The sequence below is a fragment of the Anolis carolinensis genome, chromosome 4 (assembly GCF_035594765.1).
Source record: "Anolis carolinensis isolate JA03-04 chromosome 4, rAnoCar3.1.pri, whole genome shotgun sequence".
Classification (NCBI taxonomy): domain Eukaryota; kingdom Metazoa; phylum Chordata; class Lepidosauria; order Squamata; family Dactyloidae; genus Anolis; species Anolis carolinensis.
In genome coordinates, this window is record NC_085844.1 from 202,202,391 (window position 1) to 202,225,427 (window position 23,037).

Here is a 23,037-nt window from a genome sequence, read left to right on the forward strand (position 1 = left end):
TCTGAGGATGCCTGCCATAGATGTAGGCGAAACGTCAAGAGAGAGTGAGTGCTTCTGGAATATGACCATACAGCTCAGAAAACTTACAGCAACCCAGTGATTCCGGCCATGAAAGCCTTCGACAACACTAGGAAGCCTACCTGCCCCCCCGCCCCGCCCCCCCCCCCCCCCAAGACGTGCGATGTTTTGCTCATCTCCTTGCCAACGGCCTGTCAATCACAAGCCGTGTGTGCCTTCCTTTCTAGAGTTCGGCGGCCGTTTGCCGTTGCTTTCTTTCCAGTTAACGGACTGGGTGCTGTGACCGCGCGTCCATCGTTCCTTGTCTCGCTTTCGACGGCATGCGACGGTGCTTGTGCTCGTGGGCCCGGGGCCTCGGGGCCACAAGGCTGCCTCTGCTGCTTCTGCTTCTGGGGCTCTTGCCCGGGGCCGCGCAGGGTGGGTTCTCCTCGCCTCTCCTCTCCTGGCGGGAAGTGCGCGCCTGGGCTCCTCCCTCCTTCGGGGCTTTGCTCCTCTCCGGCAAGGGCGAGAGGGCTTGGGCCTGAAGGGGAGGAGGCTCCGGGTGGCCGTAGGGAGAGCCACACAAGAAAAAACCCAACACATTTGATAGATCACATCCCACAAGAGACCACAAGAGCCACTTAGTCCAACCCCCTGCCATGCAGAAAAAGCCCAAGCACTCCTAATAGATGGCCACCCAGCCTCTGCTTAAAAATCCCCTGAGGAGGTTCCACCCCACTTGAGGACAGTATTCCACTGTCCAACATCTTTTACAGTAATGTAAAAGTAATGTGGAATTTATTGTCTTGCATTTTGGATCCACTGTTCCATTTCCAGCAGAAAACAAACTTGTGACATCCTTTCAAATGTTTAAACATGGTTGTCATGTTCCCTCCCATCCTCCTTTTGTCCAAGCTAAACATACCCAGTGCCCTAAGCCACTCCTCATAGGGATTCATGGTTTCCATATCCTTTATTATTTGGACCAGGGGTCCTCAAACATTTTAAGTGGAGGGGCGATTCACAGTCACTCAGACTGTTGGGGGGCCGGAATATGATGAAATAGTCCAAAATTAGGATTGTTGCTGTGTGCCTTCAAGTCATGTCAGACTTAGGTGAACCCTAAGTCTAAAGTTTAGGACAGGGGCCAGATCAATGACCTTGGAGGGCCATAGTTTGGGGACTCCTGATCTAGACGACCTCATAAGATTATAGGTAAGCAAAGAGACCTCCAAAGACCATCTAGATCAGGGGTCTCCAAACTAAGGCCCGGGGGCCGGATGCGGCCCTCCAAGGTCATTTACCTGGCCCCCGCCCTCAGTTTTAGACTTAGGCTCACCCAAAGTCTGAAATGACTTGAAGGCACACAACAACAACAATTCTACTTAACTTGACTATCTCATTGGCCAGAAGAAGGGCCCACACTTCCCCTTGAAATCCTGATAGGTTTACTGTATTTTGGTTAAAATTGTTTTTATTTTTAAATATTGTATTCTTTCATTTACTAATATTGTGCTATGGTAATTAATATAATATATTGTGTATACATATAATATTGATACTAATATCATCATGTAATATAATATAATGCTACTAATAACACAATATAATAATTATTATATATTATATATTAAATGTAAATAAGACATGTGCATAGGAATTTGTTCATTTTTTTTTTCAAATGATAATTCAGCCTCTCGACGGTCTGAGGGACCATGAACCGGCCCTCCACTTAAAAAGTTTGAGGACCCCTGATCTAGATGGTCTCATAAGACCATAAGTAAGGAAAGAGACCCTCAAAGGACATCTAAATGATCTCATCAGGCCATCAAAAGAACAAAGATAAGGAAAGGGACCCTCAAAGGCCATCTAGATGGTCTTATAGGACCATGGGTAAGCAAAGAGACCTCCAAAGACCAGAGAGACTTAGGTCAACCTTAAGTCTAAAGTTTTGGACAGGGGCCAGGTAAATGCCCTTGGAGGGCTGCATCCGGCCCGCGGGCCTTAGTTTGGGGACCCCTGATTTGGACCAACATTCTCTTGACATAGTCCAACTTGCCAATATACCTTGTGAATTGCTTTGCTCAGAACTGGACACAATATTATTCCAGGTGAGATTTGACCAAAGCAGTATAGAGAGGAAATGTAACAGGCATGGGCAGACATGCTGTTAGGAATTGTGGGAGTTCTAGTCCCAAACACCTGGAGGGGACTGAAGTGTGCCCATGCCTGGGCTATAATCTCCCTGAATCTTAATACTATACTCCTATTGATGCACATCACACCATCAGCTTGTGGTTTACTAAGATTCCTAGATCCATTGCACATGTTCACCAAAAGGTTTTTTTTTTTTGTAAAAACAAAACAAAAACAAACTCAAATGGTATTTACTGTGTTTCCTTCTGCACAGTACTAACATGTGTTAGCTATAGTGCCACTGTCACTGTCTCCGAGAGCTCCTTCACCAGTTTCACCCCACACTATTTTTTTTTTTTTGCTCAATAGCTGTTGGACACATTTTGACCTCTTCACATAGCCCTTTTGGCAGCTACTGTTTTGCCAGCAGCTGCTGGCAATAGGGCAGTTGTGCTGGGTGGCTCGTGGCACCCTGCGCACCCTCCCTCCTTCCCCATCATACAATGCATTGGCACCCTGTCCCCATCAGATGGGAAAAAGAGGAGGAAAGTGCGGGTCGTTCGTCAAAGCTACCCAGAATACAGTTTCCTTCCCATAGTGGGGTCGGCGCTTCCCTCCACATTGGGAGGAATGTAGGTGGGGCCTGTCGTGTATTGTGTGATGGCCCACGGCAGGCTCCATCTAAGCCATGAAACAAAGTGGCAAAACAGGGCTAAAATGCCCCATGTAAAGAGGTCCTTGGTCTGATTACCTCTTGACTCCCAGGAGCACACAATGCCACCATTTCACGGTGGGATGAGAAATGTTACAACCTACTCTCTATACTCGAATCTAGCACTCACCTTTTTTGGGCTAAATTACCTTTGTAAAATTAGGGTGCACATTAGATTCATGTCTGACGGTAATCTTAGTGCTGAGCAAAAGGGGAAGCTTCTTCTAGAACACCTAGAACCCCTATTTGAGGGACACCATTTCTAATTTAAGTGCCATCTCTCAATGCTATCAAATCGTGGGATTTTTAGTTTGATGAGGCGTCAGCTTTCTTCGACAGAGAAGGCCCAAGGCTTTGTAAAACTACAGCCCCCATGATTCCATAGCATTAAACAAAGGCAATTTAAGTGGTTTCATTCTACAGCATAGATGCACCCAGAGTTTTCTTTTCAATTTCTGGATGCTTTGGTGTTCTAACACTTTTTCTTTTTAAAGAAGGAATTCTAAGTAGGCAGCAACTGTAATGCACACTTTTTTGGCCAAATCAGCTTTTGCTGCTGCATGTTACATTTGGCAGTAAATATTTTATTTATTTATTTATTTTGGTTTCATGATTTTGAAAATTGAGGTGCACATTAGATTTGATGGTGCATTAGACTTGAATAAATACGGATTATATGCAAATCCCCCTTCCATATTCCATTTTCGGATCATAATCAACTATCTATTTTGAAAAGAATTCTGAGAGACTCCAGAACTATGTGACTATTAGGCTATATTATATTATATTCTGTTTTGATCCACTCTCTAGTGGCTGAACATTTCCACTGTCAATTGGAAAAAGATAATAATGACCAAATCTATTTGATGCTTATCTTAAAACTGAATTTCGCCATGTGTATCTTGTGTTACATCTCATTCACATACCGGTAGGTGTTTAGGAAAACATTAACAATATTGCTTTTCTGCCACATTTTAAAACGTCTTCTTGATTTGCACTTGATTCTGAATGCTATGATGCAACTATCTCCCCTCCCCCCCCCCCCTTTTTAAACTCATATTTTTTACTGGTGTATGCGTGTGCTGTTTCAGAAAGAGAAAAGAGTTCTCAGGTAAAGATAATACAACAGTCTCACGAATCTGAGTCTGGAAGACAGACTTTTATGCCAAAATACATCTGTTAGTTTTTGGGATCTCAAAAGTGTCTGTCATTTACTGCTACAAATTCTTGGGAAACGTTCTATGACTCAAAACTGAACAAAAACTATTTTATTTCTGTAGATAACATTTTATTTTTTTAATTAGATTTTTCAAGGTTTAATACTCCTTGTGATATCAAAAGCAGATGAGATACTTCATACTCCTGTTTGCGTTGTTGTTGCTTCCTTGGTATGTTTTTCTTTTTAGGGGGCTGCCCTGATCCACCCTTTATAAAGTACTAGCTTGAGGACCCGGCGGTGCCCGGGTCATTTGAGAAAGGCCCTACTTGTCTTTGAATGTTTGGAGTCTTAGTTTGGAGTGAGTGAACTACAATTCCCAGAATCATGGGTCAATCCTCCCCAAACCTGCCAGTATTCAAAGTTGGCCATTTTGGTTCTGTATACCAAGTGTGGTCCAGATCTGTCGTTGGCTGGGTTCAGTGCTTTTTGGATGCGGATGAACTACAACTCCCAGATTCAAGGCCCATTCCCACAAACCCCTGCAGTATGTTCAGTTGGTCATGAGGCTTCTCTGTCCAAAGTTTGGTCCCAGTCCATTGTCGGTGGGGATCACTGTTTCTCTGGATGCAGGTGAACTATAACTGCCTTTTTCCTGAACTTGTCCAATAAGTTCTGTTGGTTATGGGTGCTCTGTGTGCCAAGTTTGGTCCTGGTCCATCATCGGTGGGGTTCGGAGTGCTCATTCATTGCAGGTGAACTATACATCCCAGTACCTACTACTCCCAAATGTCCAGGCCAATTCCCCTCAAAACCCACCAGTATTCAAATCTGGGCATATCGGGTATGCATGGCAAGTTTGGTCCAGACCCGTCATTGTTTGGGTTCATAGCGTTCTGGATATAGGTGAACTACAACTCCTTTAAATTCTCCAGTAGGAGTCACAGTGCTCTGACTTGATGCAGGGTGAACTACAACTTCCACCATGTGGAGTCAATCCCCCAAACTCCTCCAGTATGTTTAGTTGCTGCACAATTCCGGTGTGTTTGTTCTGCAGAGAGATTTGAAAGGGAAGGGCAGTAGGTGGGGTCATGCAAATTCCAAAGCAATGGAGAACCCTGGGATGCCTGCCTGTGGTGGAGGAAAATGTATTGAAAAACCGCGAAACAGCGAATCCGCGAAACGTGAACCGTGAAGTAGTGAGGGAACACTGTATTCATTTCAGCTGTAAAGTGTAAAAATATAGCACTCGGACATGGAATAAGGTTTAGTGCATCAGGACCAAGTAATTGTGGCAAGACTCTTAAATTTGAATGCATAACTGGCTACATCTTGAAGGGAAGTGCCATTAGTCGATGTGATGAGAATGGTAACTGAAACCTAAGATCCCTACTTGTGAAAGAAGTAAGATGGTTTTTAAAATATTTTTCCACTCTTATTTATTTATTTATCATGTCAGAAACGAACCGAGGGTACAGTTGTAATGTATATTTAAAAACACAAACAAAGTTAAAAACTGGACAGTATACTACATGTACTTTGACCAGTAGCGGGCCACTTGGAGTGCCTTTGTTGTTGCTACAAGAAGATCCTCCATTGTGCATGTGGCAGGGCTCAGACTGCATTGTAAGAGGTGGTTGTGGTTTGCTCTTCTCCACACTTGCATGTTGTGGACTCCACTTTGTAGCCCCATTTCTTAAGGTTGGCCCTGCATTTTGTGGTGCCAGAGAGCAGTCTGTTCAGCGCCTTCCAAGTCACCCAGTCTTCCGTATGCCCAGGAGGGAGTCTCTCCTTCGGTATCAGCCATGGCTTGAGGTTCCGGGTTTTAGCCTGCCACTTTTGGACTCTTGCTTGCTGATGTTTTCCTGCAAGTATCTCTGTAGATCTTAGAAAATATTTCTTGATTTAAGGTGTTGGCGTGTTGTTTGATATCCAAACAGAGGATGGGCCAGAGATGTCCCTGCCTCGGTCCTTTTATTATTGTCTGCTACTTTCCGGCGGACGTCAGGTGATGCAATACCTGCCAAACAGTGTAATTTCAGTGGTGTGGGGTGTAGACATCCTGTGGTAATGTGGCATGTCTTATTAAGAGCTACATCCACTGTTTTAACGGGTTGAGATGTATTCCACACTGGGTATGCGTATTCAGCAGCAGAGTAGCAAAGGGCAAGAGCTGATGTCTTCACTGTGTCTGGTTGTGATCCCCAGATCATTGATTTTCAATCAATTATGGATCTTTATTCTGTGATAATAAACTACTAGCAATTAAGTATTTTATAATGTGTTATCTAACTACATATACTCTGTATGATGCTCATGGTTTTTTTCTCATTCTAGAAACTGGCTGTGCATATCCAGGCCCACTGACAAATGGTGTAGTCCAAGAAGAACAGACACATTACAAGATTGGCTCAGAAATTACATATTCTTGTAATCTAGGGTAAGGCCACTACATAAGGATGCTAAACGGGTGCTAAAATGCATTTTTAACCCATGTAGTTTTATTCTGAATTCCTTTTGCTGAAGTTGAAAACCTTGCATCATAAACTGATCACTCAGTACAGGAGATCAGAGGAATCCAATTGAAAGTAGTGTCTCAATTTGATAATGAACATTTCTCTTAATATGGGTAAATTCGCCAGTCAGGAGTAGATAAGTATGAAATAAATTTCTCACATTGTCAGCTAGGAACTGTAGCAAAGAGAATTACCATCTTGAGCTGGTAGCCTCAAGGTTGGACTTCTGGAATGTGCTTTCCATTGGACTACCTCTGTACCGATTTTGGAAACTCCAATTAGATCAAAAGATGGTAGCCAGACTAGTTACAGGAATACCTAGAAATTAGCATATCACACTTTTATTAAAATCTCTCTAATGGCTGCCAATTAGACCCCATCTAAACTGCCATATAAAATCCAGATTATCTGCTTTGAACTTCATTATATGACAGTGTAGACTCAGATAATCCATTCCAAAGCAGATAATCTGGATTTTATGGCAGTGTTGACTCAGTCTTAGTCAGGCCGGTAGCCAGGATTTTGTTTCAGGAGGGGCTGGGATTTTGTTTCGGGGGCGGGGGGGGGGGGCGGGGGGGGGGCTGAGTCTGAGCGGGAGAGGATCTGCCCTAGCAAACCTTTTGTATCGTTATCCAAATTCCCCCTTTCATATGGGATATATTGAGCATGGTGATCAGATCATGATATGAATAAACATAACAGTTTAAATAATAATTGTGAGGCTTTCTCGCGGACCACCCTGAGAATTTCGGGGGGGGGGGGGGGCTGAAGCCCCTCAAGCCCCCTCCCCCTGGCTACATGCCTGGTCTTAGTCAAATGTACTGTTAATTTTAACTTTGTCAAAACCAAGCCCTACATGGTTTGGGCCCACAGGATTGCCTTCTCTTGTACAATCCGCCCAGAACGCTGAGGTCTGGAAGTATGGTCAGTGAAGGGCAGAATGGACGAAGGGGCTTTATAACATAAAGTCATTATTTATTTGTTCATGCTTCTCTGTTTGCTAGTGCATAACTCACGTTTCTATAGAGGTTGGTCATTTTGTTTTGTGTTTCCTGCATATAGATTCAGATTAGTTGGAGAAAGTGCTAGTGAATGTGTATACGTAAAAGGAGAGGCTGGATGGAGCAATTCACTTCCCAGGTGTGAGCGTAAGTATCTTAAATTCTATACTAATTTGTGTCCATAATGATTTGGAAGGAATGCTACTAGAATATAATGGGAAATCTCTTCTAAAATGTAATTCTGCACATTATACTAGAAAAGGAACTGGGAGTGTAAGATTTACTGTTACACAGTTTGGCTATTCCAAATGCAACTATGAGTCTCTGAGAAATAAGGACAGCTAATTCCTGATTTCACAATTAACTCCAGTTGCTTTGGAGATTGGTGGAAGGGGGGAACAAAGTGGCCATAACACCTTGGAGCAAGGCAGGTTTCCAGCATCGGTTTAAAAAAAAACCAAAAAAAAAAAAAACTGCAATAAGACTATTGTTGGAAGTCCCTTCCAACTGTAATGTATGGGATAGTTTCAACCATAACCAGATATTCTTTTGAATTCCATTATCCATAGGAGAAGACATTGGGGTTTGTTTTATGTGTTCAAGTTCTTTCTGACTTTGAAGAATCTTAAGGCAAACCTGTCACAGGTTTTCTGGGCAAGATTTGTTCAGAAAGGGTTTTGCTTTGCCTTTTTCTGAGGCTGAGAGAGTGTGACTTTCTCAAGATCACCCAGTAGGTTTCCTTGGCTGAGCAGGGATTCGAACCCTGGTCTCCAGAACTATCCTCCAATGCTGGAACTGGAAGATACTAAGTGATATGTACTTGTAGCACTGCTGATATTGTAGAACCCAGAAAGGAAGAGGTTTTTCAGGAGAACATATGGCAGGGATATAACAGGGAATTGTTTGTAGTGTAAATTCAGAGAGAGCGTCAAATCAGCAAAAAAAAAAGCTAGCTTGTAAGAAAGCATACTCATTTATCAAGGAGCAGCAGTGTTCTATGTGTGTGTGATAGTATTGATTTGTTAATATCTATATTCATTTCAGCTGTAAAGTGTAAAGATATAATAACCGGAGGTGGAACGAAGGTTAGTGCATCAGGACCAAGGAACTATGGCAAGACTCTTACATTTGAATGCAGACCTGGCTACGTCATGAAGGGAAGTAACATTAGTCGATGTGATGAGAATGGTGACTGGAAGCCTAAGTTCCCTACTTGTGAAAAAAGTAAGATGGTTTTTTAAATACTTTTTCACTCTTATTTATTTATTTATTTATTTATTTATTTATTTATTTATTTATTTATTTATTTATCATGTCAGAAACGAACCGAGGGTACAGTTGTAATGTATTTAAAAACACAAACAAAGTTAAAAACTGGGCATTATACTACATGTCCTTTGACCAGTAGCTGGCCACTTGGAGTGCCTCTGGTGTTGCTACAAGAAGGTCCTCCATTGTGCATGTGGCAGGGCTCAGACTGCATTGTAAGAGGTGGTCTGTGGTTTGCTCTTCTCCACACTCGCATGTTGTGGACTCCACTTTGTAGCCCCATTTCTTAAGGTTGGCCCTGCATTTTGTGGTGCCAGAGAGCAGTCTGTTCAGTGCCTTCCAAGTCACCCAGTCTTCCGTATGCTTAAGGAGGGAGTCTCTCCTTCGGTATCAGCCATGGCTTGAGGTTCCGGGTTTTAGCCTGCCACTTTTGGACTCTTGCTTGCTGATGTTTTCCTGTGAGTATCTCTGTAGATCTTAGAAAATATTTCTTGATTTAAGGCGTTGGCGTGCTGTTTGATATCTAAACAGAGGATGGGCCAGAGATGTCACTGCCTCGGTCCTTTTCTTATTGTCTGCTACTTCCCGGCGGACTTCAGGTGATGCAATCCTGCCAAACAGTGTAATTTCTCCAGTGGTGTGGGGCGTAGATATCCTGTAATCACTTGGCATGTCTCATTAATAGCAACATCCACTGTTTTAATGGGGTCAGATGTATTCCACACTGGGTATGCGTATTCAGCAGCAGAGTAGCAAAGGGCAAGAGCAGATGTCTTCACTGTGTCTGGTTGTGATCCCCAGATCATTCATTTTCAATCAATTATGGATCTTTATTCTGTGATAATAAACTACAGTACTAGCAATTAAGTATTTTATAATGTGTTACCTGACTACATATACTCTGTATGATGCTCATGGTTTTTTCCCCTCATTTTAGATACTAGCTGTGCATATCCAGGCCCACTGACAAATGGTGTAGTCCAAGAAGAACAGACACATTACAAGATTGGCTCGGAAGTTACATATTCTTGTAATCTAGGGTAAGGCCACTATATACTGCTCTCTGTCACCACAAAATGCAGGGCCAACTTTAAGAAATGGGGCTACAAAGTGGAGTCCATGGCATGCGGTTGTGGAGAAGAGCAATACATACTACTGAATGAAGAAGGAGGGGGCCAGGAAGACATCATAACAACCTGAGAGCCTGGAAGATGGTTTCATCTTGTCTCCTGTGCCATAGCAACATGCTATGCTAATTTTATATGCATATACATATACAAAATTTATAAATAGATAATATATTGCATATAGATATAATGTTGATAATAATATTATAATGGAATACAATATTATATTACTAATAATTATTATATTACTAATAATACAATACAATAATATTAATTATATATTATATATTAAATGTAATATTACTAATAATATTACCATATAATGATATAGTACAATATAATAATTTAATGCTTATATTGTGCTATGCTAATAATATATTGTGTGTTCATTTGATTTGTAAGCCGCTCTGAGTCCCCTTCGGGGTGAGAAGAACGGGATATAAATGTAGTAAATAAATAAATAAATAAAGATGCTAAGGGGGTGCTAAAATGCATTTTTAACCCATGTAGTTTTATTCTGAATTCCTTTTGCTGAAGTTGAAAACCTTGCATCATAAACTGATCATTCAGTACAGGATAAGAGAGGAATCCAATTGAAAGTAGTGTCTCAATTTGATAATGAACATTTCTCTTAATATGGGTAAATTCACCAGTCAGGAGTAGATAAGTATGAAATAAATTTCTCACATTGTCAGCTCGGAACTGTAGCAAAGAGAATTACCATCTTGAGCTGATAGCCTCAAGGTTGGACTTCTGGAATGTGCTTTCCATTGGACTACCTCTGTACCAAGTTTGGAAACTCCAATAGATCAAAAGACGGTAGCCAGACTAGTTACAGGAATACCTAGAAATTAGTATATCACACTTGTATTAAAATCACTCTAATTGCTGCCAATTGCTGCCAATCTAAACTACCGTATAAAATCCAGATTATCTGCTTTGAACTTCATTATATGACAGTGTAGACTCAGATAATCCATTTCAAAGCAGATAATCTGGATTTTATGGCAGTGTAGATTCAGCTTTAGTCAAATGTACTAAGTGTTAGTTTTGACTTTGTCAAAACCAAACCCTACATGGTTTGGGTCCAGATTGCCCACAGGATTGCCTTCTCTTGTACAATCCACCCAGAACGCTGAGCTCTGGAAGTATAGTCAGTGAAGAGCAGAATGGACGAAGGGACTTTATAACATACTAACCGTGCCCGGCCACGCGTTGCTGTGGCGAAGTATGGTGGTATGGGAAATAAAGTATTGAGGAATTGGTGGTAGTTAAGGCAAAGGTTTTCCCCGACATTAAGTCTAGTTGTGCCTGACTTTGGGGGTTGGTGCTTATCTTCATTTGTAAGCCGAAAAGCTGGCGTTGTCCATAGACTCCTCCAAGGTCATGTGGCATGACTGCATGGAGCACCGTTACCTTCCCATTGGAGCAGTACCTATTGATGTACTCACATTTGCATGTTTTCGAACTTCTGGGTTGGCAGAAGTTCACTCCGCTCCCCCAATTCAAACATGCGCCCTTTCGGTCCACAAGTTCAGCAGCTCAACACTTTAACACACTACACCATCAGGGGATATTATTTCCTAAAGCTTGTGAATATACAATATTTCTGGGTTTTTTTGTCTGTTGGAGGCATGTATGAATGCTGCAATTAGGCAAAATGATTAGCATGTAATGGCCTTGCAGCTTTAAAGCCTGGCTGCTTCCTCCCTGAGGGAATTTTTTGTTGGGATGTGTTAGCTGGCCCTGATGGTTTCCTGTCTGGAATTCCCTTGTTTTCAGAGTGTTGTTCTTTACGATATTTTATATGCTTCTACTGTCTGTGTAGATAAAGAAGTACCCATATGCAGTGCTTGAGCGCACACAGTCCAAAAAAAAAAGAGTCTGTGGCCCTCAGAAAACAGAGGATTTGCCAGACTTTGGTGATGGGAATACTTTGTTGGGAGGTGTTAGCTGGCCCTGATTGTTTCCCGTCTGGAATTTCCTTGTTTTTAGAGTGTTGTTCTTTATTTAGTGTTCTGATTTTAGAGATTGTATTGTTCTGTTTTATTATACCATGGTAATTTTTAGATATTCTGATTTTAGTGTTTTTGAATAGTTGGAGCCAGATTATGTTCATTTTCATGGTTCACAGCAATAATAATAATAATAATAATAATAATAATAATAATAATAATAATAGTAATAATGACTTTGGTAATACACACTCCTTCACTCCCTTCTCAGCTTCCTTTCTGGAAGAATCCTTTCTTGGGAGGTGTTAGCTGGCTTTGATTGTTTCCTTTGTGGAATTCCCAATTTCCCTGCTTTATTTATTTACTGTCCTGGTTTTAGAGATTATATGGTCCTGTATTATTATACCACAGTAATTATTTCATATTACAGTAGAATCTCACTTATCCAACATTCGTTTATCCAATGTTCTGGATTATCCAACGCACTGTGCCTTTTAGTAGTCAATGTTTTTGTAGTCAATGTTTTAAATTCATTGTGATATTTTGGTGGTAAATTTGTAAATACAGTAATTACTACATAGCATTACTGCGCATTGAACTACTTTTTCTGTCAAATTTGTTGTATAACATGATGTTTTGGTGCTTAATTTGTATAATGATTACCTAATTTGATGTTTAATAGGGTTTTCCTGAATCCCTTCTTATTATCCAACATATTCACTTATCCAACATTCTGCCGGCCTGTTTATGTTGGATAAGTGAGACTGTACTGTATATTTATAATATTATATTATCTGCTTAGAGCTGGATTATATGAGGCCCCTTCTACACAGCTGTATAAAATGCACACTGAAGTGGATTATATGGCAATGTGGACTCAAGATAGCCCAGTTCAAAGTAGATAATATAAGATTACAAATGGGTTATATAGATGTGTAGAAGTGCCTTGAGTCTACACTGCCATATAATCCAGTTCAAATCATAATCTGTATTTTATAGGCAGTGTGGAAGAAGCCTGGTTGAAGAGGCCCTGGGCTGAGTGGGTTGCTAGGAGACCAAGTGGGCGGAGCTTACCCTTCTAACAGCAATTGGATAAAAACATTTATTCCTCTCCCTCTAATTAGGCCTTTATTTTTCTTTTATTTTTGTTGTCAGAACCTAGGGACAAGGATGGTGGGTTGTGTTGCCAAGTTTCATGGTTCTGGGGCGTTTAGTTTTGTTGCTTACTTCTAGGCCCCCAGTCCCTTACATTTTTATATATATAGAAAGTTATTATTTATTGGTTCATGTTTCTGTTTGCTAGTGCATAACTCAGGTTTCTATAGAGGTTGGTCATTTTGTTTTGTGTTTCCTGCATATAGATTCAGATTAGTTGGAGAAAGTGCTAGTGAATGTGTATACGTAAAAGGAGAGGCTGGATGGAGCAATTCACTTCCCAGGTGTGAGCGTAAGTATCTTAAATTCTATACTAATTTGTGTCCATAATGATTTGGAAGGAATGCTACTAGAATATAATGGGAAATCTCTTCTAAAATGTAATTCTGCACATTATACTAGAAAAGGAACTGGGAGTGTAAGATTTACTGTTACACAGTTTGGCTATTCCAAATGCAACTATGAGTCTCTGAGAAATAAGGACAGCTAATTCCTGATTTCACAATTAACTCCAGTTGCTTTGGAGATTGGTGGAAGGGGGGAACAAAGTGGCCATAACACCTTGGAGCAAGGCAGGTTTCCAGCATCGGTTTAAAAAAAAACCAAAAAAAAAAAACTGCAATAAGACTATTGTTGGAAGTCCCTTCCAACTGTAATGTATGGGATAGTTTCAACCATAACCAGATATTCTTTTGAATTCCATTATCCATAGGAGAAGACATTGGGGTTTGTTTTATGTGTTCAAGTTCTTTCTGACTTTGAAGAATCTTAAGGCAAACCTGTCACAGGTTTTCTGGGCAAGATTTGTTCAGAAAGGGTTTTGCTTTGCCTTTTTCTGAGGCTGAGAGAGTGTGACTTTCTCAAGATCACCCAGTAGGTTTCCTTGGCTGAGCAGGGATTCGAACCCTGGTCTCCAGAACTATCCTCCAATGCTGGAACTGGAAGATACTAAGTGATATGTACTTGTAGCACTGCTGATATTGTAGAACCCAGAAAGGAAGAGGTTTTTCAGGAGAACATATGGCAGGGATATAACAGGGAATTGTTTGTAGTGTAAATTCAGAGAGAGCGTCAAATCAGCAAAAAAAAAGCTAGCTTGTAAGAAAGCATACTCATTTATCAAGGAGCAGCAGTGTTCTATGTGTGTGTGATAGTATTGATTTGTTAATATCTATATTCATTTCAGCTGTAAAGTGTAAAGATATAATAACCGGAGGTGGAACGAAGGTTAGTGCATCAGGACCAAGGAACTATGGCAAGACTCTTACATTTGAATGCAGACCTGGCTACGTCATGAAGGGAAGTAACATTAGTCGATGTGATGAGAATGGTGACTGGAAGCCTAAGTTCCCTACTTGTGAAAAAAGTAAGATGGTTTTTTAAATACTTTTTCACTCTTATTTATTTATTTATTTATTTATTTATTTATCATGTCAGAAACGAACCGAGGGTACAGTTGTAATGTATTTAAAAACACAAACAAAGTTAAAAACTGGGCATTATACTACATGTCCATTGACCAGTAGCTGGCCACTTGGAGTGCCTCTGTTGTTGTTACAAGAAGGTCCTCCATTGTGCATGTGGCAGGGCTCAGACTGCATTGTAAGAGGTGGTCTGTGGTTTGCTCTTCTCCACACTCGCATGTTGTGGACTCCACTTTGTAGCCCCATTTCTTAAGGTTGGCCCTGCATTTTGTGGTGCCAGAGAGCAGTCTGTTCAGTGCCTTCCAAGTCACCCAGTCTTCCGTATGCTTAAGGAGGGAGTCTCTCCTTCGGTATCAGCCATGGCTTGAGGTTCCGGGTTTTAGCCTGCCACTTTTGGATTCTTGCTTGCTGATGTTTTCCTGTGAGTATCTCTGTAGATCTTAGAAAATATTTCTTGATTTAAGGCGTTGGCGTGCTGTTTGATATCTAAACAGAGGATGGGCCAGAGATGTCACTGCCTCAGTCCTTTTACTATTGTCTGCTACTTCCTGACGGACGTCAGGTGGTGCAATACCAGGTAAATAGTGTAATTTCTCCAGTGGTGTGGGGCGTAGACATCCTGTGATAACTTGGCATGTCTCATTAAGAGCCACATCCACTGTTTTAATGGGGTGAGATGTATTCCACACTGGGTATGCGTATTCAGCAGCAGAGTAGCAAAGGGCAAGAGCAGATGTCTTCACTGTGTCTGGTTGTGATCCCCAGATCATTGATTTTCAATCAATTATGGATCTTTATTCAGTGATAATAAACTACAGTACTAGCAATTAAGTATTTTATAATGTGTTATCTGACTACATATACTCTGTATGATGCTCATGGTTTTTTTTTTCTCATTTTAGATATTAGCTGTGCATATCCAGGCCCACTGACAAATGGTGTAGTCCAAGAAGAACAGACAAACTACAAGATTGGCTCGGAAGTTACATATTCTTGTAATCCAGGGTAAGGCCACTACATAAAGATGCTAAATGGGTGCCAAAATGCATTTTAACCCACTTGTAGTTTTATTCTGAATTCCTTTTGCTGAAGTTAAAAACCTTGCATCATAAACTCATAATTCAGTACAGGATAAGAGAGGAATCCAATTGAAAGTAGTGTCTCAATTTGATAATGAACATTTCTCTTAAATGGGTAAGATCACCAGTCAAGTGTAGAAATACGTTTCTCACCTTTTTAGTGTAGAGCTGGATCAAAGAAACTGTTGTTTGCAAGTAGACGATTTGGCCACCTTTTCCAGTTTCTGAGGGAGAGCATTTGGGGGACTTGGGAAACAAGTTTTTTTTAAAAAAAATTCAAATGAGACTATGAATGCCAGCCTCCTGGACAAAGAAGTTTGTAGCTTTGGAAGTATGGTCGACAAAGGGCAGAATGTGTAACATGAATTCATAATTTATGTGTCCATGCTTTTCTGTTTGCTATTGCATAACTCAGATTTCTAAATAGGTTGATAATATCGTTTTGTATTTCCTTTGTATAGGTTTAGATTAGTTGGAGACAGTTCTAGTGTGTGTGTATCTCAAGGACGTGAGGTTAAATGGAGTACTCCACTTCCTAGCTGTGAACGAAGTATGTTACATTCTATACTAATATATGTGCTTAATTATTTAAGAGCAATGCTGATAGAACATCATGGGAGATCTTTTACAAAAAGTAATTATGTAACGGTTGCTGTAGAGACAGAAGGATTTTGGTTTTTTTGGGGGAGGGGGGGGAATGGCGACTGACACTTTAAATCAAGGAATTGTTCCAGCACCCCAAAAAAGAGCAGCGGTAAGACTTTTTTGGAGCCCCTTTCAATTGTGACGTATTGGATAATTTCAGGAGGCCAGTTTTGGATACTCTGTTCTTGTGAAAGATGGTAGAGGTAATGTTTCAGTATAAGGGATTCTTTGAGAACCATCCCAGTTTGTTTTCAGAGTTGGCTGTGGGCTTAAGACAGCTTTAACTACATTGCTGGGTGATCTACATTAAGAACTGGAAATATGAAGAATGTCCCTGTTGGTTCTGCTAAATGTCCTGGCGGTTTTTGAGGCTAACATGCATGATAATATATTGGATGGATTATCTGGCAGGATAGGTGTTTTACAAGAGTAAGATACTTCTTGGAGGTGTGACTTAAAGTGTTGCTGAAAAATTTATGTTCAATTTTATGGCTATGGTCTGTAGGTTCCCTCTGTTAATTTATAGGTACATTTATAGGTACATTCGATTCTTTTGTTACAAGAACTTCTCTGACTGTTTCCAAGCACAAGGATTCTGGTTAAGAGTAGCAAACCCCTTTATAATTTGACCTTTCAGGTCACAAATGAATCCACTTTAAGTGCTCTGGCTCAATGCTATGGGGTCATGGGGGCTGTCGTTTGGGATAATGGGGGCTGCCAAAGAATGCTGATGCCTTACTACAAATCCCAGGATTGCATATCATTGAGCCCGGCCATGTAATTAGAGATGGCCCCTCAAATAGAAGCACTAGGTGCTTCTGAAGCAGCTTTCCTGTTTGCTTTGGCTCAGCACTAAGATTACTGTATGATGTAAATCTAATGCACACCCTAATCTTGGGAAGGTAATTTCACCCAAAAAGGTGAGCATTAGATTTGAGTGAACATGGCATATCTTCCTGTACAAGATAGCTGGGCACTGGGATCTTTGGAGAAGTCTTTCTTTAGTAACAACAACGACGACAACAACAACAACAACAACAACAACAACAACAACAACAACAACAACAACAACTTTATTCTTATATCCCTCCCCATCTCCCCGAAAGGACTCGGGGCGGCTCACATGGGGACCAAGCTCAGCAATACACAATAAAATACAATCACATAAAAACATTTAAAACATATAAACATAAAATCATAAAAACATATACACGAAAACATACTTAAGCAATAGCTACTAGTCAGGCGCAGTGAACATATTCCATTGGGGGCAGGGCAAATGTTGTCTGTGTACAATATATTATAACCTCTACTGAATGGACCGGAAAAAGAGCAGTAACTGAGTCTAGAGGTAAGGGACTTTTTTTCTTTAGGTCTTGCCACAATCAGAAGCACATATGTAGTTATTCATAGACTGGGGAACTGTTTTTCAAGGAAACCTAGGTTGTTTCCATCCCTATTATCCTTCTACAAGTTGAGTCCCCCTTTCCTTTAAATCTGAAAGATTTCACCCACCCCCCACCCCCAACTTTTTGCTGCTTCTCCCATGTCTGGCTTAAGAAAGTGAGAGGAAAGGGGACTCCCACTGATTTTTTTTCTCAAGGAGTGCTTGCTCCACCATAACCTGACATCTGATGCAGAAAAAGGAATTGGGGAGGACTCTGGGTTCTGCTGCTGGAGTGACCTTCCAGACAGGCCCTAGATCACAGGATCTGAACCCAGGATTTCTGTTTATTCCAGATTATCTGGCAATGCAGACTCATGTAATCCAGTTCTAAAGCAGAAAACCTGGGATTAGATCCTGGGATATGGGGCCTGTCTGGAAGGGCTCGGACTTAGGTAAATCTACTTTAAAAAACAGGTCTTGGAGAGAGAGAGAGAAAAAAAATCAAGATTAATCTAACGATTTTGCCAATCCACATGTTTTCCTTCCATATGGAAATTATGATGTGATTCAAAAGCAATATGACAGGGTTTTTTTGGAAATATTGTTATCCCTTGGAGAATAAGTTGTGTGTTTGTTGTAGGTAGGTGTTCAAGTTCTTTCTGACTTATGAGAACCCTAATGCGAACCTTTCACAGGGTTTTCAGGGAAAGATTTTCCATAGCTGAGGTAGGATTTGAACCCTGGTCTCCAGAGATGTAATCCAGTGTTCAAACCATTACACTCTGCTGTCTCTCTGTGGCAGAATATACTATTTTATATTTATTTGTGACATTGCTAACTGTTATTGTAGAATCCAGGAAGGAGGAATTTTTTAAAGAGAACATATGGCAGGGATTTAACATGAGTCATTAATTATATAAATTCAGAGAACATCAAGATTAATAAAACCCAACTTTTCAGATATGAAGTCAGCAAGAAAATACTGTCTTGTAAGAAGGTATATATGTCCAAAAAACAAACAAAACAGCAGTATTCTTTTGTTGGGAGTGAGAGTGTTTGTTTATTAATATTTATGTTTATGTTCTTTTCAGCGGTAAAGTGTGAAAATCCAGAAGTCACTCACGGAATAATGTTAACTGGATTAGGAGCATTGCATACATATGGCAACACTGTTACATTTGAATGCAAAATAGGGTACTATATGGTTGGAAGTTACATTAATCGATGTGACGAGAATGGTAGCTGGTACCCTAAGTTACCAACTTGTGAAAAAAGTAAGATGGTTTATTTTGAAAAAATATTATCCATTACAGGCAGTCTCTGAGTTACAAACATCTGACTTACATGCAACTCCTGATTACAAATGTGAGTAGAACAACAGGAAGTGAGATGAATCTTCCCCTAGAAAATAAAACACAACACACTCCTGCAAGAGTTATCACCGGGAAAGGTGTCTTCACAGAAGCTTTATCACCAATCCTTGTTTCCATGAGAATCCACAGTTTTCAAAATCCAGGTGTCACAGGGACAGAAAGTGAGGGGAAATCTTCTGAAAAGGGGGCAGAGACCGCGAAACAAATGTTACAGTGTGTTAACCCTTTCCTATGCTATCCAAAGCGGGGGGAAAAATTAGCCGGAGTTACACTTTAAAAATGTACCTGTTCCATTATGCATTGTAAAGGTAAAGGTTTTCCCCTGACATTAAGTCTAATCGAGTTTGACTTTGGGGGTTGGTGCTCATCTCCATTTCTAAGCCGAAATGCTGGTGTTGTCCATAGACACTCCAAGGTCATGTGGCTGGCATGATTTCATGGAGCACCTTTACCTTCCTGCCAGAGCAGTACCTATTGATCTACTCACATTTGCATGTTTTCGAACTGCTAGGTTGGCAGAAGCTGGAGCTAATAGTGGGAGCTCACTCCACTCCCCAGAGTCAAACCACCAATTTTTCTGTCAGCAAGTTCAGCAGCTCAGCGGTTTAACCTGCTGCGCCACTAAGGGCTCCTGATATGCATACAAAAGGGCAAACCTACAGAACCTATCCCATTCTTAATGAGGGGATTACCTCCATGGTTCTTCATTCATTGATTAAGTAATTTATAATAAGTTACCCTACAATGCTTGTTATGATGCTTGTGTTACAGGTTGAGTTTTTCAGTAGTCTGCTTTCAGATGGAAGAAATAGGGGCACATATGATAGCCTTTAAAAATAAACATAGCTTTAATCTGCTTTTATATCTGAAGATGGGGTGGTTAATCTTTGTTGATGGGAATAATACATTGAAATTACTTTACATAAACTTCTGTGGAAGAAATTACTGGTACCACCTTCCCTGCTTTTACAGCAGTGGTGTTTGTCTTTGGGATGAGCTCCTCCAGTTCCTCTGCCACCAAGGCTGCATCCCCTGAAGCTGCCTCTCATAGCACAGCAGAGCAAGCTGCACAACTTCCCCTTTTGCAGAGACCGATCTCAGTTCAGCTTTTGACCCTGATGTGGCCGAGGGAATGAAGATCGCAGAAAAGGCCCTTGAGGACTGCAGCAAGTACAGAGGAAGGGGCGCTTTCTTGGCAGCTTCTTCCTCAGTTATGCTTCATAGTTGCTCTCAGCTGAGCTTTTTATGGGAGATGCAGTTTTGGGTGTCAACAAAAACTGTAGCTATTGGTCCTTGAAGTAGTAGATGGGCACCTCTAGTGATGACACTCTAAAGAGTCCTAAAAGTTAATATTAGGCACTAGGCTTGGGCCTGAATCAGTTTGAACGAAAATGATTTGTAATATTCAGTGGTCCGTTTTATATAATCTCCAAAAACAGAACAAGGAGGAGGGAACCACAAAGCCGGCAAAACAGATTGAGGGAACCGGATTTTATCAGCTCCGGGAGAGGATGGAGTTAAGTCTGCAATATACCTGAGGCAGAAGTCTGCTGCAGGGCTCCTGGAGAAGATTATTGCAGCCTCTTTTTCTCCCTCCCCAGCAGAAGCAACGTCCGTCCATGTATTTTTGGAAAGTTTCCTAGGCTTCTCCTCCAGAGAGGGCCCTGCTGGAAACTCGCTTTCCCAGCAGCACTTGCCTGGGGTGGGCATTGAAAAGTCTCTAAGTTCCTCCCACGCATGATGGGAGTTGAAGTTTCTCTCTGTTTCTCAGCCAGTAAAAAGCCTGGTTGTGTCCATGCTCTGATTGGCTGAAAATTGACACTACCGGCAACTACAATTCCCAGAATCCTTTCTTGCAGTTTGCCTCATTAAAAAATGTTACGGTTAAAACTTAAAATAATTCTAAAAAATCAGTGCATTGGTGAATTGTTTTGAAACTTGGCAGGCAGTTGTAAATGAGGTCTAAAACTGAGATAGGTTTCATGCAGATAGGTCTTAAAATGACTGAGGATTGAGCCTTTAAAGTTTCCCATTGTAGCCAATGGGCCCAATCTTTGCTGAATGAATTTTGGATAAGATATCAGAAACTGAGTTGATCACCATATTGAAAAACTAATATAAGGACAGCTAACTGAAATTAATGCAGTTAGGAGTGATTTTTCTCTTTGCTTTGTGTTATGTGCCTCTTGTTTTTATAACTTTGTGGAATCATGGAATCATGGTAAACTTCTTTGCTGCAGTTGGTCCACAAGTATGCGGTGCTCCATTCATTGTAAATGGAACAATACAGTTATTGTTCCCAACATACGCGATGGGAATGAGTATCACAATAACCTGCAATGTGGACAATTCTTTCCCTGATGACACAGTGGAAATGACTACGGAATGCCAAGGCTACAATGTGTGGAATCCTCCCGTGAGACCTTGTTTGTGTAGGTATATATTCAGTTCTGAGGTATCAACATCTATTTGTCTAAGTTGGGGTTGACATGCTCCAGCGCCTCAAAGGGCACACTGCCTGATTTTGGTTTCCTTTGGATGGTTGCAGCTCCTTTCTTATGGCCACCATTCTATCACTTATGAAAGGGATAGGTCAGGGAAGAAGAGGCCAGTTCCACCACTTGATCCCCATGTAGGCCACACTCCCCACAATAATCCCAAATAATCCTCCTTCAACTCTCTCAAAATGGTAACTAGAAGTAATATCACATCACTTCCAATTGCCATTCTGAGGAGAAGACATAGTAAAACAGGTAGTATGAAGTTCTGGGATGATTGTATAAGTGATTTCCACTGCATTAAAAATGGCATAAAAGTTATTACCTTGTTAGGGAATCCTCACCTATGTTTTTAGATTAAAATCTGGCAATGATTTTTCACCCAGGAGGATCAAGGATACAAATTAGGATACAAGAATATTTTTGTATGAAGTCCTAGGCTGAAAAATCTGGATCATATTACAGGAATTATTTTCATAACATGGGTTACCTTTGGTGAAGGACATCTTATTTTCAAACAAGTTGCTCTGTTTTGGGCTGGTTTTTGGCTCTGTTTTGTTAATAATTTTTATTTGCATTTTCAGCTAGGACATCACCAGACATATCTCCACTGAAAATCCAAAATGGTGCCATCATAGAGGGAAAGAAACAACATTATGAGCCTGGAGATAGTGTTGTTGTGTCATGTAATGCCGGCTATACATTAATAGGACCATCTAACATACGTTACATTGGCGGGAAAAAGTGGACACCTTATATGCCAACCTGTTCTCTGAGTATGTATAAGATTTGAACATAGATGTTATAGGAAAACTTGTATTTCCTGGCCCTCTTATTTTTCCTCAGAAATTGGCTGGTTTTTTTTTTAGTAAAATGTTTAAAGCAGACTTGAACAAACATTTACCAACCTGTTATGCAAAGCTTATGAGAGTAAAATGTTATGTTGAGGTGGACATTATGCACGTATATATAATGCATGGCTTCTGTATTTGAGGATGCTGGGCATCTAATCTGAATTTTAGTCTAATTTCAAAAGAGCTATCTAGAGTGCTGAACTCCATTTCCAAATCTGCCCCTATAAGAATCAGATGAAAAGCTGCATGAATACTCATATCCCAGCAGTTCTGAGAGGTTGGAAAGAGATCTCCCAATCCTTCTCTAGAACAACATACTATTTCTATACAGTAAAACACAATCTGTACAAGGATTTCTGGGTAAAAAAAGTAAAAACCCATTTCTCCACCATGTTCACCAGTGATCCTGGTTACACATTTTTCATTTCTGGCTGCAGTGGGGAAGTAGAAAACTTTTAAAAAGGGAGATCAAATTAGGATGCTTGTTGAGCGAATGCTTAAGATGTTGGGAGATGCATATGACATCCAAGATTCATATTGTGCACATTTGTTTGAAGTGTATAGACATTATCGCCTCTGACAGTAGGCATCAGTAATTGTAGGGATGGAAGTTAGCCTTTTAAATACTATTTGATTGTATGAATTATAAAGAGGGCATTTGGGGCGCTTCTTGCACAAAATGCAGCTCATCTTGGCCACGTGTGGGTGCATCTTTGGGGAAGTGCCAATGACAGTTTGGAGCCCTTTTCTCTG

At 40.7% G+C, this 23,037-nt stretch overlaps 1 protein-coding gene across 1 annotated transcript in view; it reads left to right on the top strand.

Annotated features, from left to right (window-relative positions):
* The first annotated feature begins 273 nt into the window (after nt 1-273).
* Nucleotides 274-23,037, top strand: part of LOC134298431 (complement component receptor 1-like protein) — a 35,427-nt gene continuing 12,663 nt past the window's right edge. The window contains exons 1-12 of the mRNA XM_062978632.1: nt 274-435; nt 6,339-6,441; nt 7,580-7,665; nt 8,563-8,742; nt 9,725-9,827; nt 13,231-13,316; nt 14,211-14,390; nt 15,351-15,453; nt 15,989-16,077; nt 18,651-18,833; nt 21,173-21,364; nt 22,015-22,206. Coding sequence (XP_062834702.1) covers nt 339-435; nt 6,339-6,441; nt 7,580-7,665; nt 8,563-8,742; nt 9,725-9,827; nt 13,231-13,316; nt 14,211-14,390; nt 15,351-15,453; nt 15,989-16,077; nt 18,651-18,833; nt 21,173-21,364; nt 22,015-22,206 — 1,594 coding nt within the window. The 5' untranslated portion in view covers nt 274-338. The remainder of the gene's footprint in view (nt 436-6,338; nt 6,442-7,579; nt 7,666-8,562; nt 8,743-9,724; nt 9,828-13,230; nt 13,317-14,210; nt 14,391-15,350; nt 15,454-15,988; nt 16,078-18,650; nt 18,834-21,172; nt 21,365-22,014; nt 22,207-23,037) is intronic.